General features: G+C 41.8%; 1 protein-coding gene and 1 pseudogene across 2 annotated transcripts in view; one reads left to right on the top strand and one right to left on the bottom strand.

Moving 5' to 3' along the window:
- The window catches only part of CCDC30 (coiled-coil domain containing 30), a 122,646-nt gene that overhangs the window by 19,125 nt on the left and 83,076 nt on the right, over positions 1 to 20,445 (bottom strand). For both annotated transcript variants that reach the window (XM_077752016.1, XM_077752015.1), the window contains exons 12-13: positions 11,999 to 12,161; positions 11,098 to 11,210 (exon numbers count right to left, since the gene is read on the bottom strand). In XM_077752016.1, the coding sequence (XP_077608142.1) occupies positions 11,098 to 11,210; positions 11,999 to 12,161 (276 nt within the window). The remainder of the gene's footprint in view (positions 1 to 11,097; positions 11,211 to 11,998; positions 12,162 to 20,445) is intronic.
- On the top strand, positions 13,816 to 15,064 carry LOC144221599 (glyceraldehyde-3-phosphate dehydrogenase pseudogene; annotated as a pseudogene).

Raw genomic sequence — 20,445 nt, 5'->3', positions numbered from 1 at the left:
GCGAGATCATGACCTAAGCGAAAGTCGGACGCTTAACCGACTAAGCCACCCAGGCGCCCCATTAATTTATTTTTTAAAGTAAGATGATAAGCTATAGAAAGTTTGGGAAGAAAACCGAACTCCCAATATGATTAGTATTAGTGTTGTATTTCCTTCTAGTCTTTTTATAATAAGCATCTTTTGCTTAAACCTTACCTATATTAAAATTTTTATCTTATGCCCTTTTCATTTATTATATCATAGGCATTTCCCCATGCTGCTGTCTAGCCTTCAGGGCCCCCATCGTTTACAGTTGAATGAGGTTCCATCAAGGGAGTGGATTAGGGTTGACCTAACTGGCTCCTGTTGTCTGCTCAGGCTTCTTCCTGTAGTGTCATGCATGGTTTGAAGAGTATGTTGACACAGTACAGCTGGTGAGAACCTGGAGCCTTCCCTCACTAATGGTGGCTGGCTGTTTGGCATACCTTCTGCTTTGGTCAGAAGCTCTGTTGGCCAACTTGCCTGAAGAGCACATGTATTTTCTAAGTTTATTTTTGGTTTTATTAACTACTACATCTATGAGGCAGCACAATACTCATGTTCTAAAATTTAGGGACAACCTTTTGCTTATGTTCAAGTAAAACCAGATGGAGTTTTCTATTCTTTTTCTTTCAAAAAGGCAAGGAATTTGTTCCTCTGGAAGAGTGGTTGGGAAAGCATGGAAAAAGTCGGGGTTGTCCATAAAGGTCAGGACTGGGATCAGGGGAATGAAAACAAAAATGGACTTTGAGTCATGACAATTCCTTCCATTTTCGTTCTTAAATCTGTGATTTTTAACACTGGATGGCCCATCAGAATCACATGAGGAAGCTTTAATAAGACATTGATCCCTAAGCCCGATCCCCACAGATTCTGATCTAACTAAATCTATGCTGGTGCCAGGCACATGCAGCTAGGGTCAGGATCCACTGTCCTGAAGGCAAGGGGAAAAGAACATGGAAGGATATTCAGCCTCACAAGCCATCAAAAATTTTTGAGATAAAATGACAAATATTTATGACTATAAGTGAGCATTAAAAATCAGAGAATATGTTGAACAAAAGAAGTTGGACACGAAAGATTACATATGGTAAGAACCCCATCATTTTGGTGCCCTTACGTGGAGGCTTTGAGTCTTCGCATCTGGACTCTGAGCCTTGGTGCAAACTTGGTGAGTACCTTTTCTTTTCTTCCTTATTCTCATTTTGGGGGGTTTTCAAGGAATGTAGTCTTATTGGGACACTTTCGTGTCGACCGCTCAGGCTGCAATCCTCTAGCCCATGGCTACTCTATTGGGAGGAGAAAGCCTGCCTTTTGGGTGGAAGTTAGTATCCTGGCAGGAATGGTAATAAGACCCAGGAACCTGATGCCCTCTCTTTATTCCTGTCCTTATACAAAGTTGTCTGTCTTGGGCATGGGACAGCCACCTAAGTCACCAGGATGGCCACCGATCTTAAGACTCCCATGTGAGGTTTCCTCCTCATTGGTCTAATGTGATTCCCCTCCACATCGCTGGTCTAACCGCTTGTAGCCAGGAGGCCTCCACCAGGAGCCAGCCAAAACCAGTACTCCATTGAACTAAAACCCAACTGGGGACCCTTTCCTAGGGAAGTTGGCTATAAAGCCTATATGTGTTAGAATGTCGCTTAGACCATGATTTTTATCTTTACTGTTTTCTGTCAATGTCCTCTACTAACTACTACTTAAATTACAAAATTGGGTAATTCTCCCTTGTAAAACTTTTCCGGTATTTTCCATGGGTTAAAAACAGCGGTTTCTTCTCAGTCTTTTTGGCAAGGCAAACTCAGTCCATATGTCAGCACCCATCTGTAGTCTAGGATGCAATGGGGAAGTGGGGGCTTAGTTGGCTGGTCAGTGATCATAGCAATTTTGTTCCAGGGATGCTTTGGATCGTTTTGACACCAGGAACCTCTGACACATCCTGAGCATGGGACACCAACCTGGAGTCGGGGGTTGGGGGTTGGATCTTTGTGGTAACAGACCTTCTCTACTTTTCTCTCTTGAGGAAGGAGGAGCATGGGAGCTCCTTTTTGGGTCTCAGGGATTCTCCCTTGGGATGCCTTTTTTTAATCCACTGGAGACAATTTGCTTTGTAAAATTTAGGAAAGGACACTGCATGGCCTCAGTAGGATCCAGCAGTTAGATCTCTTCTGCAGGAAACCTGGCAAATGGATGGAGGTACCCTAGGTCCAGGTCTTAACGCTCTAAATCAGGAGCCAGACCAAAAGTCCTCTTGCAGAATGTATTTGCCCAAAAGTGTATCGTTAGCAAACAGTCAGTAGAGTGACATACTGGATGTCCAAACAGGCCTCCTCCTGATAGAACTCAGTTGCTGGAGGAAACCCAGGCCAACCCTAATGAAGGGGACACTTGTCTCTCTCTGTTCCTCCTGCTAAGAGATAGGAGGGCCTCTCCCTCATTCATTTCCTGGGTTAACGGCTATAATTGGAACCAACTGTGGTTAGTCTACCTAGGGACGGGGACTTTAAGGAATATTCCCAAGCAGCTGCTGAAACTCCATTTGTTTTGGGGGAAACAAATGTCTGTCTTCTCCTGCCTGACATGGACTCCATATTTCTACTTTGGAAACAAAACAAAAAACAAAACAAAACAAAACAAAACAAAACAAAAAAAACCCTGGCATCTGCTCATGTGTCCCAGTGGACAGGCTTTAGGACCAGGAGACCTCTCTCCTTGCCCTCTAGGTTTTTATCTGCCTTCAGACCTCACCTCTTCAGCCTTCCTCTCCCCCTTCTCCTATTTCTGCACCACCTTGGGTGTGGCCTGCATAGCTGGTTCTATACCATCCTCAGTGCCTCAGGCACCATTGGCTCCTCCTCCCACCCTCTAAGTGGAGGAGTAAAGGGCACCCCCTTAGGCTCCCCCACTGATGTAAAAACTAATAACAGGGAACAAATTGACTGACTTTTAAGTGGACGCAGGTGGAACATATTCAGTATTTAAACTAATTTAAGTTTACTGGTTTGAAATAAACCTGTTTATCAGCATTAACTATAAAACTGTTTTATTCTATCTAGGTTTGCTGAAGGTCAAATAAGCTCATGTTACCTCTGCAATTTGTTAGCAAATAGATGACTTAAAATAATGGTTAATCTTGTCTGTCTCGAAATTTTCAGCAGTAATTGTTAAGATAGCTTTCAAAGTCTTTGGTAACCTGAAACATTAAATTTTTGATTGCATAATAAATGGGATTGAATTCATTGGACATCTAGGTCTTTTCCAAATAGAATGGAACGCTAAAACATTAATTACCAAACATAGGTTTGTGCTTTTGACTTCATATTGCAGAAAACTAAGGCCATTTGGGTCTGTTGATAAACATGCTCAGTGCTTAAGTGGTTCATAAATTTGCCATCTAAAGAATTCTGGTAACAGTTCACAATTGGTTACTACCTAGTTTTCACTGGAAACTAAGGTTTCTAAGGGTTATAATTCTGCTGAATGTAGTTAAGACTAATGGAAATAAGGGAAACAACTCTGTATGTAAAAAAGGAGGAAATGTGTAAGAAGGATATAAGGAATGGAAATAATTTTTGTTGAAGGTAAAAGAAAGTAATTTTGTCCTAAAGGAGGTTGGCTGTTTGGAGAGAAATGGCTTGGAACAAAATTTGAAGGCTAAGGAAAGTTGTAGAAGGTTCGTGAAGGGAAATCTTTGGAAAGGAATTTTATGTGTGGTTAGAATGGACTAAGGTTGCAATGAATGGATTTTAAAAGTAAACTAGTATAAGGTTAAAATTCTGCTTTTCTCTCTGTTCAAAAGACAAGGTTTTTTTTTGGATTGCTGATCTGCTCTTGATAAAAAAAAAAAAGATATGCAAAGTTTTTCCTTGGGTCTGCGGGAAAACGAAGCTTTGGATTTCTTCTTTATCAAGTCTTTGATTACATCAAGTTAAAACTTCTCAGTGTGAAAGGAGCTAAGTTTTGCTAACAACTATATAACCCTACATATTTGCCTTCGGAATCTCTCATTGCCACCTTGGTTAAATAAACAAATAAGATTTGTAATGATCAGTAATCCTATTTAAGATGTGCTCAGTAACTGTCGAAGGTTTTAAAAAACTTCCCAAGATTTAAATTGTAAATGAAGTCTTTTTGACCAATTAGGCCTTGTTTGGTATGTTAAGTTACTTGCAAAACACTGTCATTCATGGTAAACTTCCGGTTGTGTTGCATAGGTAAATGCTCCAATATAAATGCAATTCNGAAGAAGGGGGGAAATGGTGGGGGAAAGGGAGAGAGGCAAACCATGAGAGACTCTTGAATGCTGACAAAAACTGAGGACTGATGGATGTGGGGGGGAGGGGGGATGGGCATGGAGGAGGACACTTGTGGGGATGAGCACTGAGTGTTATGTGGAAACTAATTTGACAATAAACTATTTGTAAAAAAAAACAAAAACAAAAAAACAAAAAAAGAAATAAAATTACAAGCCTCATTGGAAAAAAAAATGCAATTCCTGAAGTTTTAATATGTTTTGGTAGTAAGGTCATCACTTGATATTCTGATTATTGAAGTGCTATGTGTCACAAAAGTAGCCCAGTTTCCTTGTCAATTGCATCATAATGAAGTCTCACATCAGATTGTTATCAATGTCCATTTCTGAGATTTTGTCATTTATACTTATTTATTCTGATGCTCTAACAAAACATGTTTCATCTTCAAAGAGATTTATAAAAAAGGACTTTTAGGACAAATACAGGTATTTGACATCTTTAAGATTAATACTAAAATGGGTAATAATTTCCAGCACTACAAGTTGCATTCAAACCGAACAAGAAAGTAACATGGGACTAACTGAACTGAAAAAGGTGGTTATAGTTCTGCAACTCTTGTTGTGAAGTATTGCTGCTTCTCTAATGTTTGCTCTTCCAGATTAAGGAAACTTTCTCAAGATATCTATGATATACAGAAATGTCATAAAGTATCCATTTGTGTACAAACGAAAGTATTTAACTTTTCTCTCTACCTAAGCCCTCTGCAATTCAAAAGCTCTCAGTGAGTATTCTTTCTCCCATGGCAATCACACTTGCTTGCGTAAGTGTGGTAGAGCACCCCCCTAAGGAATGTGATGAAAACCTCAAGACAAGGGAAGGCAACCTGGCTATGTGCACGTGCGTGCGCAAGCAACATTCCTCATGAGTGTGACACAGACTGCCCTTCAGACTGTATATTACCATATGTGGGAGACAACGGAGCAAAGATTGTAAAAAGACAACCTCCCTGCCCCTCGCCTGGTGCTCAGGGCTCAGCCTTTTGGGTCTTAGCCCGCTGAGCCTATGCTGGCACAAATAAAGCTGCTTCCTGTGTAAGGACACAAGTCTAAACCAGACTGACTCCATAACAGGCTTTAAGTTTCCCCTCTAAACTAGAAGGCCTAAGTTTCAGTTTCCCTGGAACTATCAGGCAGCTACACACTGCCCAAGGCCAAAGAAACTGCCCACCACATCACTCCACCACACTACCTTGGCAACACCCAATCAAGAAAGGCCAGCAACTATAGATAAAACTCTGTTACCTAATGTGAAAGTTAACCCGTTAGGCGCTGAACAAGACCCTAGGCTTGCTCTGTAATTGGTTGAATTTAAAAGTACTCTAAATGTTGTAATTGGGTCTCGCCAAAAGTAACAAATACTCTAGACAATATGTATGGTTGAACCCGCTGTTAATAATGTTGTATAATTATGATTGGATCACTGTTCCTATGTCAACAACTTCTGTAACTCCCCCGTCACAAACCCCATAAAAACCCTACTCTGCCTTTGTTCGGGGCTCACAGCACGGATCCACTGCGTTGGTAAAGTCTGTGAGCCCGAGCTCGAGCCCTTAATAAAACCCTTTGCCTTTGCATGCGTGACTCGGTCTCCCCAGTGGTCTCTGGTCATTGAGGATACTGCAATCTGGGTATAACACCTGGAAAGAAAAGCCTCGGTGTCCTGATTCTCTGTGTGTGTCTCACTGCTACATAAGTTCAGTAAGAATCTGTTCTCTGTGGAACAGGACACCATTGGAAATATTGGTAATTCTACCAAGGCTTTGACCAGAAATATCATATTTGAGAGACATGCATAGAGTCAGATATGACCATACTTAGTTCTAAGGAACTAAGGTTGACTTTATGCAACATGGAGCCAAAAAGCCCCTTGGAAATGTTGGCCTGATATCTTGCTTACAGAGTTCCCAGAAGCCTCCCCAGGTGAGTAAAGAGTGTCACTTGCTGGCAGGTGCAGGAACCTCAGGATATCTTGGGCACCTTGTGAAGAAGAATTCGCCCAAATCTGCAGGTACTGCAAGGCATGGCTAAGAACTTGGCTTGGCTTCTGGCCTGGAGAGGCTACTAAAAAGTTCAATCCGGAAATTCCTTATAAAAAGTTCCAGCAGAGTAAAATTTAAAAGATCTATATGATCAATAGTTGTTCCTGCTGTAAATAATTAGGCCAAGTTTGTTAAAACTGGACTTGTTCTACAAACGAATTGGTCTTCATTTGGCTATCTCTGGAAATGAGGGATTTTCGAGAGAAAAACTATGCAAGTTTCATAAGGATTGTCTAAACTAGACGACTTGAGGTAAACTTCAGAAAAATTGTCACAATACCACAGGTATGGACCATCTTCTTGCTTGTTATTCTGTGGTGATAATAACAAAACCCTATGGGCATATGATTATCTAAACAACTGGAAAATGGGATGGATTCCCCCCCAAATTCTATGCAAAGACTTCTCTCCCTGTAGACCTATCAATAGATACAGACTATAGTGCTTTATTAAATTATTCACTTGAGGCCAGCTTAATTCATAAATCTCTTAAGTGAATATGCAAACCATATCCTCCCTAAACCTGATCTGACCTTTATTAGAAACCCAGAAACCTGGTAAATTGAAAGTCTAAACAAAACAGAGTCTATATGATGGTTAAACACCACCTGTTACACACACAAAGCCTTCAATGACTCTCAATAACATTAGGCATAGAACAGTTCTACAAAATAGAATGGCATTAGATGTTTTAACTGCTGCACAAGGTGAAACTTGTACTCTCATAAAACAAAATGCTCTGTATACATTCCAGATTACTGCAAAAATATTTCTAGATTTCTAACAGTTTCTAGATGAAACTCAAACTGGTGCTTTATTTTTAATTTTTTAATGTTTTTTGATGTTTGTTTATTTTTGAGACAGAGAGAGACAGAGCACGAGCTGGGGAGGAACACAGAGAGAGGGAGACACAGAATCTGAACCAGGCTCCAGGCTCTGAGTTGTCAGCGCAGAGCCCGACGCGGGGCTCAAACCCATGGACCGGGAGATCGTGACCTGAGCCGAAGTCGGCTGCTTAACCGACTGAACCACCCAGGTGCCCCTCGACCTGGTGTTTTAAACAAGCTTTTAATGATTGGGTAAACTTCTGGACCGGAAGATTTTTGTCAACTATCAGAGGACTTTTATTTAGGCTAATCTTTCTAGTTATTCTAATCATGTTTTGCTGTTTTCTCCCATGTCTCTGCCTGGTGCCAAGACTCCATTACTGAAATAACTGTAAGGCCACAAGTCTAAACGTCTAAACCAACTGACTCCATGACAGGCTTTAAGTTTCCCCTCTAAACTAGAAGGCCTGAGTTTCGGCTTTCCTGAAACTATCAGGTAGTTACACATTGCCCAAGGCAGGAGTAACCACCCTTGCAACACCCAATCCAGAAAGGCCAGCGACCACCCTCCACATTATTAAGGGAGAGGCCTGGAGATAGAAACTATAGATAGGACCCTGTTACCTAATGTTAGTTAAAGTTAACCTGTTAGTCGCCGAACAAGACCCTAGGCTTGTTCTGTGATTGGCTGAATTTAAAGGTACTCTAAATGTTGTAATTGGATCCCACCAAAAGTAAAGAATACTCTAGACAATGTGTATGGTCAAACCCACTGTCAATGGTGTTGAATAATTATGATTGGATCACTGTTCCCATGTCACAACTTCTGTAACTCCCCCATCTCAAACCCCATAAAAATCCTACTCTGCCCTTGTTCGAGGTTCTCAGCATGGACCCATGCACTGGTGAAGTCTGTGAGCCCGAGCTTAAGCCCGTAATAAAGCCCTTTGCCTTTGCATGCGTGACTCGGTCTCCCTGGTGGTCTCTGGTCGGTGAGGATACTGCGATCTGGGTATAACATAAAGCCAACAGTTGATCCTTTCCATTCAAGAAGGTTCATACTTGTTGTCCACCTTCCACCTTGGATTCAGCTGCCTCTCCTTTTTGTAACTCCCCGGTATCTTCCCTGACTGAACAATAATGACCCATATAGGTAGGGACATCTCTACACCCCTACTGAGCAGGAAGAAGCTACAGAAGATGAGACCTTCCACCTTCAACAATCTTAAAGGTTTAAGGGTCAAAATTCTTCAGGGGATAGCGGGCAAGCTGAGGGTAAAGTACAGGCTAACAGCAACTCCCCCACCCCCACAGGTGGGACATGTATGATATTCCTTGGACACTCCCAGCTACCCCAAAGCAGGAAAGGACAAAAAACAATTAAGAGTCTTTATCAGTTTACAAGAAAAAGGCAATCCCAGGGGCGCCTGAGTGGCTCAGTCGGTTAGGCGACTTCGGCTCAGGTCATGATCTCACGGTTTGTGGGTTCGGGCCCTGTGTTGGGCTCTGTGCTGACAGCTAGCTCAGAGCCTGTTTCAGATTCTGTGTCTCTCTCTTTCTCTCTGACTCTCCCCTTCTCATGCTGTCTCTCTCTCAGAAATAAATAAAACATTAAAAAAAAAAAGGCAATCCCATCAATGGCCTAAAGTCCAGGAACTCCCTACTGTCTTACGGTTAATGCTTTGCTAGAGGGAAAACCAACCTTAGCTTGACAATAGCTAGGCTTCCAGTAAGTCTTTAGCATGTGAAAGTCTCTTTGGAAACTTCCTCTTGACTTAATCTCCCTCGGACTCTATAAAAGGGTCACCACCACCCCCACACTTGCCATGCAGGTCCTGTCCCTGTGAATCAACAAAATCATCTTCTTGCACCAAAAAAAAAAAAAAAAAAAAGAGGAAGCGAATATAAAATTTTATCCAAGCTATGATAGTAAAATCATAAAACTATGTTTAATTGACAGACACTAGGAGTAAACACAGAAAGGATTCTGGGTAAGCAATTTATATACATATTAGATACAGGATCAACTCACTTGGCAGGAATTGTGGCATTTTATATGCTCTAGACCTAGCACTTCATTCTTTCAACTCCCTCTAATACCACAGCAAGATGTGGAAAGAGCACTATATAGGTTACTCAAAAAATTTTTTTCTAAGTTTATTTATTTTGAGAGAAAGAGAGCGTGTGCGTGTGTACGAACAGGGGAGGGGCAGAGAGAGAGAAAGGAGAGAGGGAATCTGCACTGAGAGTGCAGAGCCCAATACAGGGCTCAAACTCACAAACTGTGAGACCTATGACCTGAGCTGAAATCAAGAGTCGGTCACTGAAATGACTGAGCCACCCGGGCGCCCCTAAAGAGGTTATTAGATGACTGACTTCTAGCCTTAAATTTGTAAGCAGCATGAACAGGAGCACACATACTCCCCTGACCATGGTTTGTACATTTTTCAGTATTATGATGATCAAAGCAAGGTAAGGAATACCAATGACTCTGAAAAAAAACCTTTGTGCTATAGCAGTTAACGGTGTTTTTTTTAATTATCATCACTGTGATAATTACACAGGTGAGTAAGAACACAAGAGAATAAGACATTTCAGCCTAATAGAAGGAATAGAGCAGAAGATTGCAGAGCTGGGAGAAAGGTGGGTCATGGAAAAATAACCAACAATAAATAGATATGATAATAGCTGTGTGCTAGACATTGTTCTAAGCAAGTGTTTCACATATAGTGATTTATTTAATTCTCAAAACAACTTAGAGTTAAGTGCTGTTATTTTACCCATTTTATCTTTTTTTTTTTATAAAATTTTTTAATGCTTTATTTATTTCTAGGAGAGAGAGAGAGAGAGACAGCGTGAGCAGGGGAGGGTCAGAGAGAGAGGGAGTCACAGACTGAAACAGGCTCCAGGCTCCGAGCTGGCCGTCAGCACAGAGCCCGACGTGGGGCTCAAACCCACGAACCGCGAGATCATGCCCTAAGTGAAAGTCAGACGCTTAACCGACTAAGCCACCCAGGTGCCCCTATTTTACCCATTTTAAAGATGAGGGACTTGACCTCAGTCACAGAGAGGTTATATAACTCACCCAAGGTCGCACAGATAGTTTCTAGAAGAACCGGGATTTGTTCCCAGACAATATGGCTCCAGAGTCCATACTCTGAACTCTGCTACTTTCCAGAAAGGAGGAGAGTGGGAGGAAGCTGGTGGCATGATGAGCAGGGAATGGAAGAAAGAGCAGGAAGTTCAGAAACACATTTTTTTATTGAGCATCTACTATATATAATCCGAACTATGGATAAAAAGATGAAGAAGACCATGGCCCATGCCTTTGAAAAGACTACAGTTTGGTGAGGAAGACAGGTGGTGAGTGACTCACACTATTTCAAGACAAAATGGCAAACTATGAAATAAGTACAAAGAGACATGTTCAAAGGGCTAGGAGGATACAAAAATGAGCACTTCACCCAGCCCAGGCTGGTGGGGTCAAGAAAGGCTTCTTGGAGACGTGCCCTGGGGGGCTCAGTCAGTTAAGCGTCGACGTCAGCTCAAATAGTGATCTCAGGGTTCGTGAGTTTGAGCCCCGCATCAGGCTCTGTGCTGACAGCGAGGAGCCTGGAGCCTGCTCCTGGTTCTGTGTTTCCTTCCCTCTCTGCCCCTCCCCTGCTCATGCCCCGTCTCTCAAAAATAAATAAAAGGCAGGCAGGCAGGCAGGCAGGCAGCCTTCTTGGAGAAGGTGACTCCTAGTCTGAGAATTAGGATTTGAAATGAAGAGTTGAAATGGGGAGAGGGTGGTCCAGACTGAGCAAAGTATGTGAGGGGGAATAAAAGCACAAAGGCAGATGAAAATGGTGTACTTGGGGAAAAGCATGAAATTCCTTTCCAGACTTTTTTTGTGTACCTCACATGGTCATCCAGCTGCTTCAAAAATTTCCTATATTCTTCACATAGTGCTTCCTTCTCTTGCTGCAAACTGGACAGCTTTATCGACAGTTCTTGGTTGCTCTTGAGATGCTGAAAAAAAAATTTTTTTTTAAATGAGAGTATTCTGTGTTGTAAGATTGTGGAAGTCTGAAAACTACATCTCCTAGACCTTCTGGATAGCAGAGTTCCAGCTTCATTTCTGGGACTGAGAAGCACTTGCACACAGTTTGGAAAGCACAGGCGGAGGGAGCCCCATGGTTCTCCTCCAGCACTAGCAGGTGGCTGAAGGGGCTGCCAGCAGCTGGGTCCTTTCCAGGGGCTTCAGGGACTGTTTCTGCAAATCTCCCCTGTGGTGCTGCAGCAGTTGGTTTCCCTGGGATGCCTTTCTCTCTCTCTCTCTTTTTTAAAATGCTTTATGTATTTTTGAGAGAGAGAGAAAGCATGAGCAGGGGAGGGGCAGAGAGAGGGGACAGAGGATCCGAAGCAGGCTCTGCACTGACAGCAGTGAGCCCCGAGGGAGCTCAAACTCCCAAACTGTGAGATTGTGTCCTGAGCCAGAGTTGGACGCTCAACCGCTTAACCGCTCAACCGACTGAGCCACCCAGGCGCCCCTTCTTGGGATTTCTCAACTGGAGTTATTAAACGCCAGCAGCAGTTCTTTCTGACCCTCTACTCACCCTTACATCCCCCTTCCAACAGTTTGTAAGCATGTGATTCCTTGTGTTAAATCCATTCTTGCTTGAAATGTCTAGAGTAGTTCTGCTTGCCTGATAAACCTAAGGGGTAAAATGCTAGGCCCTCATTATTAGCTATGATTAGCTATCACTCAGGTCTATGGGAACAGGAGAGCTGAGAAAGTGTGTCTATTCACTGCTTACCTCGTCCAATTTTCTTTTCTTCTTTTCCATATATTTAAGTTGGGCCTCCTGCTGCTGAATTTTAAATTGTTGCTGAGAACTGGTTATTTCCAGTTGATGCCCTTTATCTTGTAAGATTCTCACTTGGTTTTGTAGCTCATTTACATTCTGATCTAGGAGTTTCCTGAGGGCAATTAATGTACATTAAATCACGCCGAATTTATGCAGTTCTTTGACCTAAAATTGTTATACCATCACAAGGGATTTTATTGGCTCAATGAGGTGGGGTGTGTGTCCATAAAATAAAGGGACCGACACCGGGGACCTCCTTTGTGACAGCAGCTTTTCTCAATTCTCTCTCTCATTCAGCAAAACAACCCTCTGAAAAAGAAATAACTTCCCTTGTGAAGTTGTGGCACAGAGAGTTTTAATTAACTTGCTAGGACAAGATGGAGGTGGGGCTCTAATCCTGAATCCTCTATTATTTCTACTCATCTTCACTGCTTTACGAGCTGAGTCCCTTGATCTTCTTGGCTCAATATAGGGTTGTAAGTTACAAACACTATTGATACTAACGCACACATGTTAACACTGCAGGAGCTGAACCATCAGTGAGCCTGGGTTTGATGAGGAAATTCACCCTTTTCCAAAAGGGCCAAAAGTATTTAACTCCTTCAGGGGGAATCTCATCAGACTACAGTTGTGGAAGAGTTTCTGAGGATTTCCGACAAGGCTTTTTGGATTTAGGAGATTATCCAGAAGAATATGATAAGCATGATGAGGTAGCACTTACACGCCAGGTCATTAAAGTACTGAGACTGGACAAACAGGCTTGCTTTCTTTAACTTTAGTTTTCTGAAAAAATGGTGGATTACTGGCAAAATTGATACTTGAGACATGGGACTCCTCTCTCTCAACCTCCAGCACCTCCAGCTCCCGTCAAGGTTCCAGATATTAAGTGCAAACTTACGGGCCCTCCAGGTTTGACTTCTACCATTCACACCCACCCCTGCACCAGTACCACCCCACCTCCCCTCTGTTTCATTGCATTCTTTATAGACCTGAACAATTCTCAGCTATTATTGTTTGCTTCTTTTTTTGGTTCCATTCTAAATTTCTGATCAAGGGACCTGACTAAGAGAAAAGTTTTGGGGCTCAAAGGGGAATTTTATTTTATTTTTTTTACAAATAGTTTATTGTCAAGTTGGTTTCCATACAACACCCAGTGCTCATCCCCACTAGTGCCCTCCTTCATGCCCATCACCCCTCTTCCACTTCCCCCACCCCCATCAGCCCTCAGTTTGTTCTCAGCATTTAAGAATCTCTCATGGTTTGCCTTCCTCCCTCTCCCCAACTATTTTTCCCCTTCTTTTCCCCCACGGTCCTCCGTTAAATTCCTCCTAATCCTCCTATACGTGCAAACATATGGTATCTGTCCTACTCTGCCTGACTTATTTCGCTCAGCATAACACCCTCAAGGTCCATCCATGTTGCTACACATGGCCAGATTTCATCCTTTCTCATTGCCATGTAGTATTCCATTGTATAGATAAACCACATCTTCCTGATCCATTCATCTGCTGATGGACACTTAGGCTCTCAAAGGGGAATTTTAAACTGCTAGAACTAAAGAAACTTGAGTTAGAACTAAAGAAACTTGAGTTATCTGCAATAGAATTTAGGAGTTGGAAACTAATTCCTATATTACATATAGCTTGAACAAAGACTAACAAATAAGCCAGCTATGCCAATGAATGAAATTAAGAAGACTCTCTGCTCCTCCCCATTCGGGACAGCCACATCTTCTAGTGCAGTGCCAGCTGCAACCCCAAGACACGATGGTGAAGGCTGGAGTAAATGAATTTGGCCCTATTGTGCCCCTGGTCACCAGGGCTGCTTTTAACTCTGGCAAAGTAGATACTGTCGCCATCAATGCCCCTTCATTGACCATTGTCTACATGTTCCACTATGATTCCACCCATAGCAAATTTCACAGCACAATCAAGGCTGAGAATGGGAAACTTGTCATCAGTGGAAAGCCCATCACCATCTTCTTTTCTTTCTTTCAATTTTTTAAAATATTTATTTTATTTTTGAAAGAGAGACAGAACATGACTGGGGGAGGGGCAGAGAAAGAGGGAGACACAGAATGCAAAGCAGGCTCCAGGCTCTGAGTTGCCGGCACAGAGCCTGATGTGGGGCTCAAACCCACGAATGGTGAGATCATGACCTGAGCAGAAATTGGATGCTTAACTGACTGAGCCACCCAGGCATCCTTCATCTCCATCTTCTAGGAGTGAGATCCCACCAACATCAAATGGGGTGATGCTGGTGCTGAGTATGTTGTGGAGTCCACTGGGGTTTTCAACATCATGGAGAAGGCTGGGGCTCACATCAAGGGTGGGGACAAGAGGGTCATCATCTCTGCCCCTTCTACTGATGCCCCCATGTTTGTGATGGGCATGAACCATGGAAATACAACAATTCCCTCAAGATTGTCACCAATGCCTCCTGCACCAATTGCTTGGCCTCTCTGGCCAAGGTCATCCATGACAACTTTGGGCATCATGGAGGTCTCATGACCACAGTCCATGCCACCACTGCCATTTGGAAGACCATGGACAGCCCCTCCAGGAAGCTGTGGCGTGATGGCCATGGACTGCCCAGAACATCATCCCTACTTCTATTGGTGCCACCAAGGCTGTAGGCAATGTCATCCCAGCTGAATGGAAGCTCACTGGCATGGCCTTCTGTGTCCTCACCTATAATGCATCAGTTGTAGATCTGATCTGCCACCTGGAGAAAGCTGCCAAATATGACAATATCAAGAAGGTGGTGAAACAGGTATTAGAGGGTCCCCTCAAGGGCATTCTGGGCTACACTGAGGTCCAGGTTGTCTCCTGTGACTTTAACAGTGATACCCATTGTTCCATCTTCGATGCTGGAGCTGGCATTGCTCTCAGTGATGAATCTGTCAAGCTCATTTCCTGGTATGACAATGAATTTGGCTACAGCAACTGGGTGGTGGACTTTAGGGTCCACATGCCTCCAAGGAGTAAGAGCCTCCTGGACTACCAGTCCCAGTGAGAGCAAGAGGAAGAGAGAGGCCCTCAGTTGTTGGGGAGTCATTGCCCCAATGTATCCCCTAATACACTGACAATCTCTTGACCTCCACAGTTTCTATCCTAGATCTCCTGAAGAAGGGGAGGGACTTGGGGAACCCTACCATGTCATGTACCATCAATAACATATACTGTACTCAGCCAAAAAGAAAGAAAGAAAGAAAGAAAGAAAGAAAGAAAGAAAGAAAGAAAGAAAGAAAGAAAGAAATTAAGAAATCAGTAGATTGATAAAACTCTCTCTCCCCAATAGCCTTAATCTCGCTTTCAGTCCATCCCTTATATAGTAACCAGAGTGCTCCTTCTAAATCACAATCTAGTCATGTCATGTAGTCCAAACTCTCCAATATGGCCTGTGAGGTAGCTTACCTTTCTAGCCTCACTTTCCTGCTGCTCCCTCTATCCCCAAACATTTTGTTCCAGGCAATATGAGCTTTTTTCACTTCCTGAAATAAGTCATCACCTACACTTATTCCTTTCTTGCAACTCCATTTCCTTACCTTCCTCTTCCAGGTCTTCCTTTCCCTAATATTCTCTATTAGCCATCCCTCCCAAATACCTCGCACTAAGCTTAAATAGCTTTCTTTGAGAGAGGCTTCCTTGAGTTCCCCAGACTAGATGAGGTGTCTCTGCCAGGCACTATCATAGCATCCTAAGCTCCCTTAATATAACACTTACCATCAAGTCTATGTACAAGGACATTGGTTACATCATTATATGTAACAGCAAAATGTCTAAAAAGCATTTCACATAAATGATACTATACCTATGTTACAGAATGCTACACAACTGTTTAAAGTAACATCATGGGACTAAAAATCAATAACAGAGGGGTGCCTGGGTGGCTCAGTCTGTTAAGCATCTGACTTCAGCTCAGGTCATGATCTCATGGTTTGTGAGTTAGAGCTCCCCATTGGGCTCTGGGCTGACAGCTCAGAGCCTGGAGCCTGCTTAGGATTCTGTGCCTCCCTCTCTCTCTGTCCCTACCCACCTCGTGCTCTGTCTCTCTCTCAAAAATAAATAAACATTAAAAAAATCAATAACAGAAAGGTAGCTGGAAAATCCTCAAATATTTGGAGATTAAATAACATACTTCTAAATAATACATGTCAAAGAAATCTTGAGAGTTTTAAAAATATTATGAATTAATGTATTTTACATGAAAATGCATCCTACAAAATTTGTGAGAGGACACAAAAGCTGTGCTTAGAGGGAAATTTACACCATTAAATGCAAATATTAGAAAAGAAAGACCAAAAATCAATAACTTAAGCTTCCATCCCAGGAAACTAGAGAAAGAAGATCAATATAATCCTGAATAAAGCAGAAGAAAAGACAAAACAAAAATCAGAGCAGAAATTAGTGAAACTGAACATAGGAAAACAATAGAGAAATATAATGAAACTGATTCTTTGAAAAGATGAATGAAGTTGATAAATCACTAGCTCTGCTAACAAAGAAACAATGAAGGCACAATTCACTAATGTCAGAAATGAAAGAGGGACCATCACTGCTAATCCTATGAACATTAAAAGGACAATAAAGGAATATATTGAACAATTCTATGCCTACACATCTGATAACTTAGATGAGATGAACTGACTAATTGAAAGACACAATCTACCAACTCTTACACAAGGAAAAATAGATATTCTGAATAGGCCTATATTTATTAAAGAAATTAAATCAATATTTAATAATTTTCCAAAAACAGAGCAGTAAGCCCAGGTGGTTTCACTGGTGAGTTCAGTCAAACATTTAAAGAAGAAATGATATTGGGGCACCTGGGTGCCTCCATCGGTTAAGCTCCTGACTCTTGATTTTGGCACAGGTGATGCTCTTACAGTTGGTGACATCGAGCCTCACGTCAGGCTCGGCTCTGACTGTGTGGAGCCTGCTTGAGATTCTCTCTCTCTCCTTCTCTCTGCTCCTGCCATGCTCACACTTGTACTTTCTCTCTCAAAAAATAAATAAGTAAACATTTTAAAAAGGAGGAGGAGGAGGAAGAGGGAGAGAAGGAATGATATCAATTCTTTACAATCTCTTCCAGAAAAAGTGAAGAGGGGACAGTTACTAACCAATTCTATGACACCAGCATCACCCTAATACCAAAACCAGATCTAGACCTTACAGGAAAGAAAAGCTGTAGACCAGGGTCTTCCATGAACAAGTCCAAGGTCCTTGATGTGGCCTGTTAGGTTCAGCAGGACCCAGGTCAAGCTCATCTTTCTAGCCTCCTTTTCTTGCTGCTTCCCTCATCCCCAGACATTTTGTTCCAGCCAAAATGAACGTCTGTCACTTTACGGAAGATGATGATGATGATGACAATAGTAACAAAAATAACATGAAATATTGCAAGAATACTAACAGCACCTTTTTGGTAGAGGCTGGTAATGTGTCATACCTCTGTGTATGTTCCTGGTTAAAGTGGGCTACAAGACACACACTTTACTTGTGCAGGGTATGGAGGGCAGAAGTGAAGCAGTTTGGTTTTTACACTTGGAAATTCGGAGCAAGTGCTTTTGTAACTCATCTCCATTGCTAGGTATCTGCTGCTCACCTCTGCAGGAGGCAACAGCCAGGCCTGTGACTGACTGCTCCACCTTCCCTCGGATCATCCTTCACCTTCTCCGGCTCCTGGGTCAGATGTCCATTTAGGTCCTTGATGAGGGGGCCCATCTTGTCCTGCAGGATGCCTACTTTATCCAGTTTGGAGGGAGGGAGAACTGCCATGGGTTCCAGTCCATCCTCATGGGTTCACCCTGGGCTCATGGGGTTAGCTTGTCGTTGCTCTCCCTCACTTAATATCCATCTTCACTTCCTGAGTGCACTTCAAGCTCATAAGATGAACGATGACAGCCTCACAGACTCTGTAGCCCTGCTCACAATTGCATGAGACAAACCCCTGGGGTGCCTGGGTGGCTCAGTTGGTTGAGCTTCTGACTCTTGATTTCTGCTCAGGTCATGATCCCAGGGTTGTGGGATCAAGCCCCACATAGGGTTCTGCACTGAGTATAGAGCCTGTATGAGATCCTCTCTTTCTCCCTTTGTCCCTCTTCCCAGCTTGTGTTCTGTCTATCTCTCTCTCTCAAAACAAACAAACAAACAAACAAAAAGACTATTTCTTCTACTAGTTCTATTCTGATTGAACTATGACTGATATAAGTGCTTACTCTGTGCCATATACTAATAATATAAGCCAACCAACCGCTTATAACTCATCCAATCCGCACAATGATCTTAAGAAGTTGGTATGGACAGGCACTGAAAAGATAAGAAACTTGCCCAGGATTGTGTAGCTCTTAAGTGGCTAATAAGATGCCCATGTTATATTGTAAGGTGAAAAAGGCAAATTCCAAAGCAATATTTTAAATGACTCAACTTCTGTTAACAAAATAAGAACAATAAAAAATATATGCATATGCATAGAAAAAATCTGAGAAATATGTACCAATCACTTGAAGTGGTTATTGCCAAAGGACAGAATTCTGAAGGATTTATGCTGTTTATTTTATACAGCTCTTTAGTAATTGAATTTCATAATGAGTAGTTACAATTACAATTGTATTTGCTAGAATTTATTCCAAGGAGGTGGTTAAGGATGTGTGCAAAAATTTGACTACAAGGATAGATATATCATTGTTTATTATGGTAAGAAACTGGAAAAAATGTAAACATCCAGCAATAAGGGATTAAATTCATTATGATACATTATGAAAATAATGTTCTGGAAGATTTAATAGAAGATAAACTGAACAGTGAAAAATGTAGGTTATAATCTAAATATTTAAATTGGAGTTCCTTTCCTCCAGGTTATGAAACAATGTATACTACATGGTTCTTTTTGTAGAAAAGAATTTCTCTACATATTTCATTTTCTTATAGCTAGCTTAAATATCACTTCTACATATTTTGTCTCAGTCAGTCTTCACAGAAGATGTATAGAGCTGGTATTACTGTTCCCACTTTAGAGATAAGAAACCAAATTACAGGAAAGTTAAATAGCCTTTTTCCTTGTTCAGTTGTTGGATTACATCTTTTGTTACTTTTAAAAATATGTTTTTATTTGTGTTATTTTTAAATTGAGTTATCTTAGGGGCGCCTGGGTGGCTCAGTCGGTTAAGCATCCAACTTCGGCTCAGGTCACGATCTCACAGTTTGTGAGTTCAAGCACCGTGTCGGGCTCTGTGCTGACTGCCAGACCCTCCTTCCCTCTGGCAACCCTCAATTTGTTCTCTGTATTTACAGGTCCAATTTTCCTTTTTGTTTTTTTTTCTAAATACACATTCTTCTTTAAAAAAATTTTTTTTAATGTTTATTTTTGAGAGAGAGAGAGAGAGCATGAGCAGGGGAGGGACAGAAAGAGAAGGTGACACAGAATCTGAAGCAGGCTCCAGGCTCTGAGCTGTCAGCACAGAGCCCGATGCGGGGCTTGAACCTATGAGCTATGAGATCATGACCTGAGCTGAAGTCAGACGTTTAACTGATTGAGCCACCAAGACACCCCTATTTGGTTTTTTTTTTGATTATACATGTGAGTGAAATCAAATGGTATTTCTCTTTATCAGTCTGACTTATTTCACTTGGCATAATACATTCCAAGTCCATCCAATTTGTTGCAGATGGTATGATCTCATCCTTTTTTATGGCTGCATAATATTCCATTATGTATGGTATATATACACACACACACATACACACACATCACATCATTATCCATTAATGGGCATATAGGTTGCTTCCATATATTGACTATTATAAATAATACTGCAATAAACATAGGAATATGTGTATCTTTTCAAATTAATGATTTTTTCACTTTCTTTGGGTAAATACCCAGTAGTGGAATTATTGGATCATATGATAGTTATATTTTTAATTGTTTGAGGAACCTCCATATTGTCTTCCACAGTGGTGGTACCAATTTACATTCCCACCAACAGTGTATGAGGGTTCCTTCATATTTTGTTTCTTTAAAAACCTCATATAGTTGTTTTACAATCTACTATTCATAATCCCAGCTGCTGGAGTTCTTGGGGGTTATAAATCTGGTGTTTGTCGTTTCTATCGACTATCATTTATGGTAGCCAGTTTCCTTGTGTTATTTGGTGATTTTTTCATCGTAAGCTTACATTTGATTAAACTTAATACATGGGAATCTTTAATATCTAAATTGGGGTTGTTTTCCTCCAAAGGTAATTTGGGGAAGCCAGGGGGCTGCCTGTTTGGGAATACTCCAGCTCCTCAAGGTTGCCAGCTTAATATTAGAATCTCTAGTTCACCTCTCCCGCCTCGGGGCAAACTTCCTCAGCAACTTCTCTCAAACCCAGGGCTGATATTATTATTTGC

Source organism: Crocuta crocuta, unplaced genomic scaffold, assembly GCF_008692635.1.
Source record: "Crocuta crocuta isolate KB4526 unplaced genomic scaffold, BGI_CrCroc_1.0 scaffold367, whole genome shotgun sequence".
In the NCBI taxonomy this organism is placed as follows: Eukaryota; Metazoa; Chordata; class Mammalia; order Carnivora; family Hyaenidae; genus Crocuta; species Crocuta crocuta.
This window is presented reverse-complemented; position numbering and strand designations above follow the sequence as displayed.